The following is a 15,435-nucleotide window of genomic DNA, read 5'->3' as shown; positions in this document are numbered from 1 at the left end:
CTTCTCTGGGCATGGCACGAACGCGGGCACCGGCGGGGTCACTTGCGGGGAGCTCACAGCTCCGGTCCCGCTCGCGCAGGCAGCGGTGTGGGGTCTGCGGGCGCGGGAGCCCGTATGGAGCCCGCAGGGACAGCGAGGGAGCCCCGAGAGGTCGCGGGGCTGGCGGGCGTCTGTGAGGGGCGGCGAACGGTACAAGGCTCCCGGCGACAGGGCTGCCCCGCTCCTGCCTGCCTGGTTCTCCGCCGTCCCGCGCAGGCGATCACACGGGCACCTCTCTCGGGCGCAGCGCGGAGCCGCCGGAAGAGGCCCTTGGCTGCACTTCCGGGCCGGGCAGCGGCGGCGGCGGCGGAACCGCGGTTGGGCCGGACTGGACCGGACCCGACCCCCCCCGGACCCTTCGGACCTCCCCGAGCCTCCTTCCGAGGGCAGCCGGGCAGCACCATGATCACCTCGGCCGGTGAGGCAGCGGCGCGGGGCGGCGTTGTCCGCCGGGGTTTCGCTGAGTCAGGGCCGTGACTGAGCACCGCCGCGGGGCCGCCCGTCACGGGACTCCCCCGTCCCGGTCACCCCCGGACGGCAGAGAGAGGCCACCCCGGTGCCCGGTGGTCCGGCACGACCGGCTCTTGAAGCCCGGTGCCGTGTCCGAATCCCGCCGGTGTCTCGCGGGGGCTCCGGGGGCGGTGCGGGGGTCCCGCGGTGTGAGCGGGCGGGTTCCGCTGCTTGGAGTGAACGGCGCATTTTGGGTGTAAAACCGGGCGACACTCGGGAGGTGCAGCAGGGACTTGAGAGGGGGAGGAGGAAGGAGTTTGAAGTTCAGAAACGCGAATGCCTTGCACAGGAAACGTCGGTCTGAGGAGTGCGGGATAATGAAGCGTGCGAGGAGTTGGATGTTACGCGGTGTTTGTGCATCTGCTGGGAACGTGATAGTGTAAAGAACCATAGGAAGTATTTCCAGAAATACTCAGGCCAGAAATTAACATGCTGCTGGTTGTGGCTTGGAGAGAGAAACAGTGCAGAGGGTGATAGTGTCCAGGGAGCTTTCTCTTCCTGAAGCCTTTGCTTTGTTTAAGTCTTTATTTTAATTGAGGAAAAGTAGGAATTAATTTTAGGGGCAATGTAAAAATGGTATGTGAGAGCGAAGGATGTAGGTGGTGTGTAGGAGCGAGATTGTGTTCTCCTGACAGACCAGGTAAATGCAGGAACTTATTTAAAATAATAATAATAATAATAATAATTAAATCCCCCAAAAAACCCCATTTGGTGCAGAGATGCAGGAAACAGCTGGGAGGAGGTGGAAGTGGGATGGCTGCTAAATCTGCCTTCTTTGCCTAAGAGCCATGTTGGTGTTCCTTTAATTCCTGTTACTGATAGATGTGTGTCTAACCTGGTCTTTAAGAGCAATACTGGAGGATCTGCAACTTTATTAGGCAAAGGGATAAATGTGTTCTCCTGAGAAAACTTTTCAGATCAGACCTCATTCTTCAAGGCTTCCCTAAAGTTTGGTGTTACTCCCTGTTAATATCTGACATGAAGATCAGATTATTCCCTTCCTGCTGGTGGCTGCCCTGAAGGCTGCACCCTTCCCAGGTGTCTGTGGAGCAACCAGTGAGGAGCCTCCAGCCCCCTTCAGGAGCTGGCTGCCAGAGCGCCCTGTTCCCAGCACCCTGGTTTGCTCATGACTCAAACGTGGTGCTCAGCACTGGGCTCTGGCCAGTGGGTGCCAAGGGAAGGGAAGGTGCCTCATGGATCTGCCAAGAGCTGCTCTCACTTACACATCTGTGTGAGGTTTGGGTTCTCTGCCTCCCACTGCAGCCAAATGATATTATTGATCCCATTTTATCTTAAGCCTCTGTACTGTTCAGATTCTGTATTTATACATTTTGGTTTGGACCTGCACATGCTCCTTTTAGATTTATCAAGATCTTTTGGAAGCTCATTTCAGCCCTCCAAAGGCTTGCTGGCCTTTCCAGTTTCATGTGTTTTTCAGATTTAAAGAAGTTGTCAAGCTGTACAACAGATTAAAAATTTAAAGCAGTGAATTGTGTTGGACTTTGATCAGATCATATTCCAAACCTTTCTGTTGCATCTTTGCAGTCTGGCAATGAAACCACCTATCCCTGTTCTTCAGATTAGCTCCTGTGAACCTCTCAGTCATGTCAGTTAAACAGTATTTCTGTAACTGTACAAATGTTCTGGGACAGGAGCAGCAGTCAAAAGCATAAAGCTGTGAGGTACATCTCCTCTTATTCATGAGGCTAGTTTCCTTGGCATGGAAAAATTCTTTGTTTTCCCCTAGGAAGGATCACCTTTTATAAATAATGTACATTTTCACTTATAAATTCTGAGTTATTTTATATTTAATACAAACTTGAATCTGATCTTTGAAGTTTTATACTGAAGATTTAAAATCAGTATTCCAGAGACAGCTTTCTTTCCTGTTCTGTTGATTTTGAACTAAATGACAAGCTTACTTTTGATATGGAGAAACCAAAAGTAACTATGATTTTGTTTTGCAGCTGGAATTATCTCTCTTCTGGATGAAGAAGAGCCACAGCTCAAGGTAAGTTCTTACATCTGACAGCAAATAACAGCAAATGGATTATGTAGAGAGCTTAAAATCAAAAAGGAGCAGATCTCAGTAATTTCTGGTTAGACAGCAGCAGGTGGGCACCAAATAGTATCTAGCCTAAAAGCTAAAAGAAAGGGCTTAAATAAATGATAACAGATTGAAAACTTCCTTGTTTTGAGCATGGATCAACCAGGAGCTTCAAATGCAAAAATCTCTATGCATGAAAGGTCCCTTCTCTCTGGTGGTAATGGGGCTTTGTTACTTAAAATTGTTTGAGAGGCTGCATTTTTACAATGTAAAATACAAAGCTGAAGAACAGCTCAGGTTTTTAGAATAATTTAACCAGTGTAGAACAAAATCACAGTTACAGTTTTCACTTGGGAAAAAAAAATCACGGTAATAGTACAACAAGAAGAAAACAGCAACAGAAACTTTCCAGGGCACAGAGGGTAGGATCCACAGAACACCAACACTCAGAATGGTGGTGCTGGAACATGCACATATCAATATTTGTAATTCCCTAATTGTTTTTCTTGGATACACACATAGGTAGTAATGGATCCGAATGATCCCTGATTTTGCTGTGAGCTGATTACAAGTGGGCTGGTTGTGGTTTGTTTATCATCTGAAGTACTGTGTCCATATAGATAAATAGAGTTGGCTGCTGTAGGCCGCAGGTTGATTCCATGTGCTACACAAAGGTTGTCACAATTTCGTCTATCAGACACATCAGGCAGTCATTCATCTGAGAGAGGTCATGGAAAGGAATGCTGGAGTTCTCTTACCTGTGAAGTGACCAGTTCTGTATTTGCAAAGGACTTGCAAAGATTAGTGAATGCTTGCAAAGATGTTTTAAAATAAAATTTGCTGTTGAAATGGGTCAGTGTTCATGATATTTGTGCTAGAATGTACTTCATTTTTTCTGGGGAAGGGTGGTAAATGCATTTTTAATATAACATAACTTTACCTTTTTCTTTTTTAGGAGTTTGCTCTTCACAAGTTGAATGCTGTTGTCAATGACTTCTGGGCAGAAATCTCTGAGTCAGTGGACAAAATGTAAGAGAAGACGCTTAATACTGCTTAAAAAGAACATGAGATATGAAGTGGATGTAGTTCTGGTTTCTTGACAATGTTTAATACAGCATGTAGCTCCATATTTCCTAGAAAGCTCTAATGTGTGGGGTTGGTGCTGTGGTCCCAAAGGTGCAGGTTCAGTCAAGCTTGTACTTGAGTCTTGTGGCCTTGAAGAGATCTGAGCACACAGAGCTGATGCTCTTCTCTCCCTCCTCTGCAGTGAAGTTCTCTATGAAGATGAAGGTTTTCGGAGCCGCCAGTTTGCTGCTCTGGTTGCTTCTAAAGTATTTTACCACCTGGGAGCCTTTGAGGAATCCCTGAACTATGCCCTGGGAGCTGGTGACCTCTTCAATGTCAACGACAACTCGGAATATGTGGAGACGATCATTGGTAAAGAACTGTTGCTGCAAAGGGAAAGCTCTTGTGTTGTCAAAGCTGCTTTAACTTTGATATTTTACTTGGCTTAGCTTTTTTCTCTGTATTCTTCTAGGTGTCTTTGTGTTTATTTAAACCGATGCTGCAGCTAATTTTACCCAGTTTATTAGTACTTTCTTGTATTTTGGGGTTCTGTAATGGAGCTGATTTTGGAGTTCTGGAGTTCTTTTCCTATTCCTGACCTTTATTTTATAGTTAATTCCTAATAAGAAAATTGCTTTGGTTGTGTATCGTCCTTTCTTTCATTTGTGTGCTGATGTTATTATCAATTTTAGCATGACTTTGGAAATAATTGACTGGTAAGTGTAGCTGCACACCTAATTGAGAGGGACAGTTGTGTTTATCGACCCACAATAAGATGGCAAGTCAGCAGTTGACTGTGGGTATAATTTGAATACCTTTTAAAAAATCTCATCTGCTGGAGTCACTTGCTTTCTACATCATATTTTACAGGATGTGATGAAGCTGGGCTGGCTTTCAGTCTCCCCAGCTGATGTTTGCAGTGGAGCTAGGAAGTCTCCTACTGCTGTTTTCTCATTTATTTAACATGATAGTTGAGAAAAGATCATATCTTTGGTTTAATTTTCAAAATACCTACTTGATTTCAGCACTAAAATCAGAGTTTGTTAGGAGATAAGAGAACTGTTTTCTACTATTATCTGTATAGTGACTACACAAATACGTAATTTCCCATACCATACTTGCTGGTAGAACATGTTCATGCACATTCTCATTTCTTCACCTGTACAAAACTGCAAAAATCTGAGAACTTGACTTTTCCCCCCATATTTGTTCATATCTCTTCAGCAAAATGCATTGACCACTATACCAAGCAGTGTGTGGAGAATGCAGAGCTGCCGGAAGGGGAGAAGAAGCCCGTGGACGAGAGGCTGGAAGGGATAGTGAACAAAATGTTCCAGCGGTGCTTGGATGACCACAAGTACAAGCAGGCCATTGGCATCGCTCTGGAGACACGCAGGCTGGACATCTTTGAGAAAACCATCCTTGAGTCGGTATGTGCAGGAGGCAGGAGGTGCCTGTAGCTTGGCTTTTCCAGGTATGGCTTCAGAAGTCAAGTGCAAGATCCATGTTGCTGGAAGTTGCCCTGTTTTGTATGAACAGGACAAAAGGTAAAACTCAGGGGTGTTCAGTTCAGTGTGTTCATGGAAAGCAGAGCCACTCAGGACTGGCAGGTATAGGAAGATCCCCCTACCTTTAGGAAATCCTTGAGCTACAAGTTTATGGAACAGTATTCCCAGGAAGCTTCAAGCTTGCTTGGCTATGTGCCCTCTTCTTAAGGTATTCCTTGTCAGCTACTGGCAGAGATACCATACTGGTATAAAGTAAGAGCAGCCATTTTATTTAGTTGTGTCTATCAACTGCTGAGCAGTTCACTGTGAGAAGGAATCCTTAGGGCTGGGTAAGTGATTCATTAATGTCAAACAAAAGAAGAAACTCCAGTAGGTGGGTGAACTGCTGTAATTTTTAGTGACTCTGTTCAGTCTTGGCCTGCCCTGACTCCAAATGGTGCACCTTGGCTTTAAAATCTTTCACTGAGGGTTTAAGGTAAGTCTTGTTACTGTTAGTGGCAGTAAGAGAAGTAGGCCTATAGTCATCTGCAGCAACTCAGCAGTTGTGTGCAATTTTGTTATGCTGTAGTATCTCAATCATATGCCAGACACATAGCTTGAATCCTTTAAATTTTACAGGTTTTCAGTTTGCAACTTTTATGTATGTTTGGATGTTTCCCATTTCTGTGTATGAGTGATAATCGTAAGGCATCCATCTTACTATCATTGTTCCTTTCTAAGGTCTAGTAACAAAATCATTTTCTCAGGCTTGATCTTTTCTTGGTGCATGGTTTGTTTTGCTGACATTTTATGTTAGTGCAGTGAATTTCACTGCATTCAAAACTGATTGTTTGAACAAGAAGGTGAAGGGAAGATAGGTATTGTACTTTTAAGTTAATATTTTGCATGTTTTAACTTCTGAATCAAATGCTGGTCCTGCATGATTTTGTTAGTGTTTTTTCTTTAAACTGCAATACACACCTGTATTTAAGCTTTTCTGAAAATGGGAAAGGAAACTGTGAAGACTTATATGCATGTTTGATCTGCTTTTTAAAATAGAAAAAGGGTAGCTTTATTTTCCTCTCTAAATCCTGCTTGTTAGTCTAAACCCATGTTTGATATCCCTGAATTTTATTTCAGAATGATGTTCCTGGGATGCTGGCCTATAGCTTGAAGCTCTGTATGTCTTTGATGCAGAATAAACAGTTTCGTAATAAAGTCTTGAGAGTTCTAGTTAAAATCTACATGAATCTGGAGAAACCAGACTTCATCAATGTGTGCCAGGTAAACTTTTCAGTCATCTTTAAAGATAAGAAAAAGTTACTCTTGTTTAGGTATATTTGGCATGACATCTACCTGTTCTCTGTCTTTTGTTCAGTTAAATGAAATATCTTTTCCTGGTTGCGTGCTTCCAACAAAATCAGAGTGAGACCAACTTGAAAAAGAGATGTAAAGATTGCATATTTGGTCAATTTATAGAGAAAGAAATCCATTCAAAGGCAGTTTGAGGACACAGACAACTCTGAGAATATTTTAAGCCTATGTAGGGAGTATCAGATGGTAGGTTCACAGCTTGGGATTTTATTTATTCCTCACAAGAACATTTCCAGTGCTTTGTTTTTTTGGTAAGCCATTGTCTGAAAGTGTTTGGACAACCAGTTGTGAAGTTACTCAGATGTTCTCAGATCTTTGCCAGTCTTGGTGTGCCATGTACACGTGACTCAGTATTATGCCTGTTTCATTTCAGCTGAGGTGCCCCTACAGAATGACTGGTGCTTCTTCAATGTGCTTTTGAATTTCTGTGTCTAGTGGGACAAGTCTTGTTTTTCTGTGAAAACTCTTCTGAGTTTTCTGTTGTCTTCAATGAAAGAGAGAAAAGTTTTCTCTCTTTGAAGGGGATGTTCTGTGGAGCAGCAGATGAGGGCATTGGAGTGCAGCCTTGGGTAGTGTTGCTTCCTCATTCTGAAGTGTCTAATGTCTTCTCCTATTTTTTTTTCTGCCCTTTCTCCTGCTCAGTGCCTGATATTCCTGGATGACCCACAGGCTGTGAGTGACATCTTGGAAAAATTGGTGAAGGATGATAACCTTCTCATGGCCTACCAAATTTGCTTTGACCTGTACGAAAGTGCGAGCCAGCAGTTCCTGTCTTCTGTCATCCAGAATCTGCGCACGGTTGGAACTCCCATTGCCTCTGTGCCTGGATCCACCAACACTGGCACTGTCCCTGGATCGGAGAAAGACAGGTGAGGAGATTGACTTGAGAGGTGGTGGACTCTTGTATGGCTCCAGTCCTGCTCTGAGGGAGCCTCATATTCCTTGTATGGATGCTTTTTACAAGCTATCAAGTTACTCCCCTTTACTTAAGTATAGGCAAGACATCAAAACAAAATTGTGTATTACCAAAATCTACTGGTTTTTAAGGGGATTTTCTTTGCAGTTGAGATAAGCACAGAGCAGTTAAACTGGGGTCCACTCCCTACAAGCATATTTATTTTTGTTGTATCTGTAGGTGAAATAAGAGAGTAGGGTTTTCCAGGCCTTTGCCTTCAAGTTCCCTGAAAATTGAGTGGAGGTGGAGTTTTCTGCTCAGCAGTAAGCTCCAGATAGTCAGCCCTTCTTCTGTCAAACTCCTCTTTTCCAGTCATCATCTCCAAATCCCAGGCTACTCCTTCAGGACAACGTTCAGCCATAATTACCGTTCTGACTTGTTGCAAGTGATACATTTTTCATTTCTGTTTATTTCAGTGATGCGATGGAAGCAGAAGAGAAACCAGGAAGCACTTGTGCAGCAGGGCGATCTGCAGAAATTGTGAGTCCTATTTCTGAAGCAGATCTTACTTAGTTTTTCTTATGTGTTCTCTTTGAATGTCATGGATTTCTAAATTGGTTTGGCTAATAAAGAATGGAACTCCTTTTCTATGTTTGGAGACAAGGTGACAAATGATCTCTGAGGGCCAAAAATCTGACTTAATGTCCAGCAGATCAGATACTGAAAGCTGTGTAAAAGTGGGAAATGGTCAGAGTTCATAGGAATTACTGAGTTCTGAAAAAGGAGACTGAAAGATCTGGCTCATGTGTTTGCTTTTTGATATTGAAATAATTAACTCATCCCAAAAGAAAGGGCCTGAAATTTAACTGATGCTGAGAACCTTAGGGAGTGAATTAGCTTGTTGCTTTTTTTTTTTCCTCTCTTTTAAAAAACCCAACTGTAGTTCTGGTTGGATAGAACTGATGCTGTTCTGCGGGAATGGCAGGAGGGGATGCTGATGTAACATAGTTTCTTTTCCATGAAGGTGTAAGTTACCTCGGGCCTACATGGTGCTGTGTTGCTGGCCCAGTCGTTTGGAATCATTTTGTTTAGTTTCTTTTCCCAAGTAGTGGAGAAAGTGAGTTCACTTCTAACATGCACATATGGTTGCATTTCAGCATGTAGAATAGTTAATGCAGTTTTGACATTTCCAATTCTGCAGACCAGGAGTGTTACCTGAGAGGAAGGTAAAACCTAACACAAGTTGGTTTTTGTTTTTATTCTTTTTCCCCATGGTAAATGCTTGCAAACAAAATTTGGGAATATTTGAAAGATTCTTGCAGATCACTTAAAAATTAACTAAGGACAAACAGAAGTGTTTTCTTCACGTTATATTTCGCACAGAAAACAAAAGGGATTGAGTTTCTTGCCCCAGCAAGGAACCTTGACAGTGCTTTTTTACAGGAAAGGTATCTTGAATCAGTTTCTGCTGCATTGGCTTTGCTGATTGTGCCAAGTACACCAAAACAATCTGTGTGGCCAGAAATGTTCTTTAGCTTAATCTTCCACAATTAAGAATGCTGACTAAAAATAAATAATTGAGCGAATTAGTTTTAGGGCTGAACTACTCATACTTGACTGATCTGTGACCAGCTAACAATGTCAGGACAAAGAGCTGCACAGTACTTTTCACTCTGCTCAGAATAAACTTCAGTTTCTACAGATCCATTTTCAACTGTTCCATCAGGAGGAAGGAGACTTTTCTCAAAGAGCTCTTGAGGATGAATGTATCTGTTTCCTACTTCTACTAGCTGTTGTTCTAAATAGAGCTTGTAGCTCAGAAGAATAGTGCTGCAGCTCAGCACAGGCTCATGCAAAGTATTGTCGCTTTGTGGACCTGTCTATGAAAGCTTCCATGGAAATACAGGTTCATTTATAAAAGGGCTTGCCTCTGGCAGGAGACTTACTGTCTCTGTAATGCCAAACAGCAGCTTGCAGAATGTCAGATGTTGCCCATATTCTTTTGCTTTCAACATTTCTTTTTGAAGAGTCTTCTCCCACCTGCACTGCTGTGCACAAAAGATTTGATTTCGGGGAGGCTTGGGCTTGTGCACCAAGGACAGAAACAATGTCTTTTTAGTCCTAAAACCTGATAGCTTTTGGAATATGGTGATGGGAACATACCAGAGTGGCTTCTCCTGAATTGTATTTAACAGAGTCATAGTTGGGTTCTCATGGAATTGTTTTTTCCTTTTTGCTTGTATGTGAAGAACCCAGAGCCGAAGGACCAGATCTCAAAAATGATTAAAATTTTAAGTGGGGAAATGGCCATTGAGTTACATCTGCAGTTTTTAATACGAAACAACAATACAGATCTCATGATCCTCAAAAACACAAAGGTAAGAGACTTGTTTAGATATGGTTGTCTTGGATTTATCTGATTCATCCTGTGTTGGTTTTTACCATGCTGCTGTTGTTTTTAATGATAGGCTGCTATTAGCATGTTGACATTTTGATTAGGGTTTTTTAAATTTGGTATAGCAACTCATCACCATTTTTTCCTCACCTTTTTTTTTTTTTTTTTTTTTGGTGGGTTTGTTTTTCATCTGTTCAGTAAGATGGGCAAAATTTACTCTCCAGCTCCATGTCAGATCCATTGCAAATGCTGCTGGTTGGGAAGGGAGGAGTCAGCCAGGACTGTAGGTTACAATATGTTGGTATCTTGCTTGAGATGTTAGTTAAGCCCTTATGCTTGGCAAGGTATGTAGTAAAAAAAACAATATTTCCACGTTGGAGACAAAACCAATCAGATACTGTAATATAGACAGAGTTAGTGAATGGAGTAACTGGTTTTGTTTTGGAAGGTGTTACTCAAAGGTGGGAAAGTGAAAACTTACAGATAAACTAGAATCTTAAAAGCTTACTAGAAACTATAGAAGTTTCTTACTTGTGAAATAAGATGCACATCATCAGGAAAAGTAGTAGGGGTTGCTTGTTAGTGGGTTGATCTATTTCAGATGACATTTCAAATGTATTGGAAAAATCTACTCCCTCTGCTGATGAGGTGTTCAGGATTGTGCAGTAGAGTTCTGGGAACAGCCTGGGAACGTCAGCAGCACTCACTGTGAGTGCTCGGTTCTGGGAAGCAGAGCAGGGTGGTTCTCCAGTTAAGTGGCAATTGGAATAATCACATCTCTGAAAGAAACTCACATAAAGGATCATTTTGCATGAGAAAGATGGCTAGAGGATATGTTAGAGTGTATTAGCAATCTATTAGCTGATTACAGGGAAATTGCTGGTTAAATTGAGGATCATTACAGTCCATTTTTCTACTGTACAGGCAAGCTTGTTAAGTGACCTTGGGCAGATCTTTTGCTGAGTGATGCTACTGATTGTTCTTGTTGTTTCAGGATGCAGTGAGGAATTCCGTGTGTCATACTGCAACTGTTATAGCAAACTCCTTTATGCACTGTGGGACAACCAGTGACCAGTTCCTTAGGTAAATCTATGGCAATGACATGAAGCTGCAATGACATTTAGAGGTGTTTGAACAACATTGTTGCCCTCGTTAACTTGATACGTCCAGAGTGGTAACTGCAGAACTCTAATGGTGTTAGAGAATTGTTTCCTTTTCTCTATCCTCACAAAATGGCTTTGTTTGACTGCTAACTGCATGAGCAGCTTGGAGGGTGAAGGTCTGGAATTTCTCTTCTCTTTGTTTAACAGTTAGAGTTTCTGAGATGTATCTTCTTACGGTAGAGACTGACAGCACTGAATGACTCTGGTAGGAGAAATACTAGGACTGACCTTACAAGGGACTTAAGGAAAGCTGCAGAAACTCTGCTAAAGTTTCTCCCAGAGAATTGGTGGGTTGCATATTGAGTAGTTCTCTGTCTTTCACTGAGATCACCCATGTCTAGAAGCTTGACTACAATCAGGCAAAAGTCAGGACTGGTGAAGGGGAAGGAAATGTAAAGTGGAAATGTGTTTAGCTGCCTTCTTTCTGGAGCTGCTTTTTAGTTTGAAAGCAGTCTTCAGTGTTCTTAAACCCTGTTTGCAGGATTAGGAACAGGCTATATGAGAAACTTTGTATAACCTTTCTCTTTTCATCTTTAGAGACAATTTGGAGTGGCTGGCCAGGGCCACTAACTGGGCTAAGTTTACTGCTACTGCCAGCTTGGGTGTTATACACAAGGTAACATTGCATTCATTTCTGTCTGCTCAGTGTAAATGCTTGACTTGTGAACACACTGAAAATGTGGAACTGGGGATTCTGGATAGTGCCTGCAGTCCAGTGTACCTGGCACAGCTATAACTTATTTTGTGTCTTTACACTAAAAAGTTCCTTACTGTAGTAACTTTCAGTAAGTTTGAATGGTGATGTGTGGCACTGATATACTGATTTTACTGGAGAAAATAATGGCTATAACACGTTTAAATATTACTTTGCTGTTTTTTCCCATTTCACGTCCCACTGTCTTCCCTTCCTGCTGGACACTGGACATCCAGGGTCATGAGAAAGAAGCTTTACAGCTAATGGCAACCTACCTGCCCAAGGACACCTCTCCAGGGTCAGCCTACCAGGAGGGAGGAGGCCTCTATGCCTTGGGTCTCATCCATGCCAACCATGGCGGGGACATCATTGACTACTTGCTGAACCAGCTGAAGAATGCCAGTAATGATGTGTGTACTGGGCTCTGCAATGAGCCTTTGCTTTGTTGGGAATATGCAGGAGGGTGCTGGCTGGTTTAGTAGTGGGGGGTAGAGGTAATTAAGCAGCAGTGTGGTACTTAAACCTCCTCTGGGTCTTAAAGATTGCTTAAAGGTTGATTTTAGCAACCTGTTGCTTAAGATTTAGGTAAGATTTTTAGGAAATTCTTACATACTTGATAGTGACTGTAGCTTCATCATATTTACTGCTTGTTATATCTGCTTTGTTTTGCTAGTGGACCTGCAGCATTCAGGCACTGTTATTGTTTACAGCTTAGTTGTCAAGGAAATAAGCCATGAAATGTTTCTGCTGACATGACCTGTAGTTTTAATGCATCTTGCACAATAAGATACTTCTGCACTTAGTGTTTCTAGACCTCTACAAAAAATTATCTTTTTAAGTTGGGAATAGATCACTGTCTCAGCCTCTTTCTTCTTGTGGAATCTGATTACTTTTTTCTTTAAATTCCATGAACAGATCCTACTAGTCTTACTGGAAATGTATCCATTGTCAGAGCAAAAGAGGTTATAGACTCTTTTTAAGTGGGTACCTTTTTACCTTTTTGTTTAAAAGCTGTTATTAGCTAGTGGTTTTTACATATGGCACAGATTTATGATTTTACGTAAATCACTCAGTGGAGAAGAGACTTTGAAGTTACTAGAAAGTCTTCTGTGCTGTGTGTTAAGCTTCTGTTACTTACTGTTTACGGGTTTTTGAACTGTTTTTCTTCTATTTTTTGCCTCTTTCACTGGACCTGCTGCCTGAGACTGTGAAAGTGGTATTTCTGGCAGGTCAAGAGATCATTTTGGGTTGGTTTGGGGCTAAAAGGTTGCAGGTTTATATTGATGGAAAGATGTCTGCTTCAGCTGAAGCCATAGTATTCCCTGCTTTATGACTGAACTTGTATGTGCTTCTCTAGATTGTGCGACATGGTGGCAGCCTGGGCTTGGGGCTGGCTGCCATGGGGACAGCACGTCAGGATGTGTACGATCTGCTGAAAACAAATCTATACCAGGATGATGCAGTGACAGGTAAATGTTCTGCTTTCAAAGCAAATAACCATTTGAGGCCTTATCAGGCACCTGGGGTTTTTTTGTCATGTTTTTTTTCCCCCCAGGTTTTCCATTAGCAGCACAGATTGTTTCTAGCTGTGTTTTACTAACTGACCTTTTCCTAATCATTATGGTTCTTTAGTTATGTGTCAGTAATGTTCAGAGATCTTGTCATGAGTGGCACTGTGGCAAGTTTTGATAAGACAGGCTAGGTCTTTAAGCAGCCCCTTTTTTGCTCTGTTCTTTTCTTTGGCATATGCTTTTTCTTTAGTGTCGCTGTTCTCCAGAGCCATGTACTTTTTTGAGCTGAGAGATGGGTTTGGGAGAAGCTTGTGGGAGTTACTGCTGCACTGGTGGGGTTCATAGGAAAGTGATCTCAGCAGCTCTTGGTCCAAGGAAGGGATAATGGAACTTGGTAGAGAAAAGTACTAAATTGTGGTTACAAACACATTTTGCCATGAACAATGGAGTTGTTAGGCATGGTGATGTCCAGAAGTGATCTATTGGCCTACATCTGGTGTGATTCTCTAGATACAGTATTTATTACTTTTGGGAACAGAGTTGACTTTTTTGCTTCTCTCTGCATTTCAGGTGAGGCAGCTGGCCTGGCACTGGGGTTGGTTATGTTGGGATCTAAAAATGCCCAGGCTATTGAGGACATGGTTGGCTATGCACAAGAAACCCAGCATGAAAAGATCCTGCGAGGCCTCGCGGTTGGAATCGCTCTGGTCATGTATGGGAGGATGGAGGAGGCTGATGCTCTCATTGAGAGTCTCTGCAGAGATAAGGTAAATTGAGCTGTGACTTAATCCCTGACTCTTGTGTTACATGTTTGACCTCCTGAGTCTCCAGCTATAATGGGTTGGCTCTTTTGAACCAGAGAAATTTTTACGTAGATCTGAAGTGGGACTGTTTCCCAAGTTGCTGCACTCTGATCAAAAATACAAGAACAACACTGCTTAGTTGTGTATTTCTTTAGCCTTATACTTGGTCTTCATAGTCATGTGAGCAGCAACAGGGAGTAGCTCAGGATGTAGTGGTTAAAAACAGGCTGTAGCTGGGTCATCTCAAGGCTCTGGCAGTGATTATTGCAGATAGCAAGTAAGAAGCAGCACGACCCCTCTGCCCTATACTCTTGGGCAGCCTGCAGCATAGCAGGCTCTCTGTCCCTCTGAACTTGGTAATGACAAACCTGCTTTGGTCATTGTCCCGTTACTTGTCCCAAATAAACAATTAAGCAACAAGGCTGACCTGTGACCTGTTTGTAGGTTCAAGACACAAGAGTGGAACAGATTTAAAGATACAATTACTGAGTTACGGTTTGGATGGATGTGAAATATTGATGCTTTCTCTTCCAGGATCCAATTCTCCGTCGTTCTGGCATGTACACTGTGGCTATGGCATACTGTGGCTCAGGGAACAACAAGGCTATCAGGCGCCTGCTGCATGTGGCTGTAAGTACTGTGGCCTTAGGAGCATGTAGGAAGAAATTTGTGGTCAGGAAGCAAGCACATCACTTTGTCAGGCTTTGTCAGGCTTTGTGTTAATATTCTGGTCCAAATCAGAGATTGTGAAGTGATTAAAACATGAACCCAAACTACCCAACTAATATGTTTGCAGTGAATAGTGTGCTGGAGCAAAAATAAATTAAGCTGTAAAGGGTGAGCTCTGTCTGTTCTTTGATCGTCTTGCAGCTGGTGTGCAACATGGGTGAGGCTGTTTGGGCTAAAGCTGAATGTTTTAACTAACTTTCAATTTTAATTAACTTTCTCTATAATCCTGTCTTCTTGATTAACTGACATCTGGCTTGAAACATGGTCCTCAAGTGTTTTAACTGTATTCTGAATATGCTGTTTTTCCTGTTGTAGGTGAGTGATGTGAATGATGATGTGAGGCGGGCAGCTGTGGAGTCACTTGGTTTCATTCTGTTCAGGTAAAGTGTCTTCCTGGTCACTCCTGCAGCCTTCAATTTAATGTCTGTTACTTTTTTTAAAAAATGAGTATGCTACTGCTTTCACAAAGTGATGCAACTGCTAACTGAATGAATTCTGAAAAGTTAAAAAACTGAGGTTGGTTTAGAATTAGAAGCCTTCCTTAATGTTAAGCAGATGTTTAATGAGTCTTTCTGTGGGTTTCTAGACTTGTGGCTAAATTGTCTGAACAGAGCTAGATGAAGTTGACAAATAGAATGAAAAATTAATATTTGCAGGATTGAGAGTTAATTAAAAATTAAATATATTGTGCTTGTGCCAAGCCTCTTAAGGGCAGCCGTACTC

The 15,435-nt window shown here is 42.4% G+C and overlaps 1 protein-coding gene across 2 annotated transcripts in view; it reads left to right on the top strand.

Annotated features, from left to right (window-relative positions):
• The first annotated feature begins 294 nt into the window (after window positions 1–294).
• The window catches only part of PSMD1 (proteasome 26S subunit, non-ATPase 1), a 57,408-nt gene continuing 42,267 nt past the window's right edge, over window positions 295–15,435 (top strand). For both annotated transcript variants that reach the window (XM_050978037.1, XM_009089118.4), the window contains exons 1-16: window positions 295–457; window positions 2,517–2,560; window positions 3,552–3,625; window positions 3,864–4,033; window positions 4,886–5,091; window positions 6,289–6,432; window positions 7,165–7,391; window positions 7,894–7,957; window positions 9,667–9,795; window positions 10,807–10,895; window positions 11,513–11,591; window positions 11,906–12,079; window positions 13,027–13,138; window positions 13,751–13,947; window positions 14,518–14,613; window positions 15,028–15,092. In XM_050978037.1, the coding sequence (XP_050833994.1) occupies window positions 442–457; window positions 2,517–2,560; window positions 3,552–3,625; window positions 3,864–4,033; window positions 4,886–5,091; window positions 6,289–6,432; window positions 7,165–7,391; window positions 7,894–7,957; window positions 9,667–9,795; window positions 10,807–10,895; window positions 11,513–11,591; window positions 11,906–12,079; window positions 13,027–13,138; window positions 13,751–13,947; window positions 14,518–14,613; window positions 15,028–15,092 (1,886 nt within the window). In that variant the 5' untranslated portion in view covers window positions 295–441. The remainder of the gene's footprint in view (window positions 458–2,516; window positions 2,561–3,551; window positions 3,626–3,863; window positions 4,034–4,885; window positions 5,092–6,288; window positions 6,433–7,164; window positions 7,392–7,893; window positions 7,958–9,666; window positions 9,796–10,806; window positions 10,896–11,512; window positions 11,592–11,905; window positions 12,080–13,026; window positions 13,139–13,750; window positions 13,948–14,517; window positions 14,614–15,027; window positions 15,093–15,435) is intronic.

The sequence above is a fragment of the Serinus canaria genome, chromosome 9, assembly GCF_022539315.1.
Source record: "Serinus canaria isolate serCan28SL12 chromosome 9, serCan2020, whole genome shotgun sequence".
NCBI classification, from domain to species: Eukaryota; Metazoa; Chordata; class Aves; order Passeriformes; family Fringillidae; genus Serinus; species Serinus canaria.
This window is presented reverse-complemented; position numbering and strand designations above follow the sequence as displayed.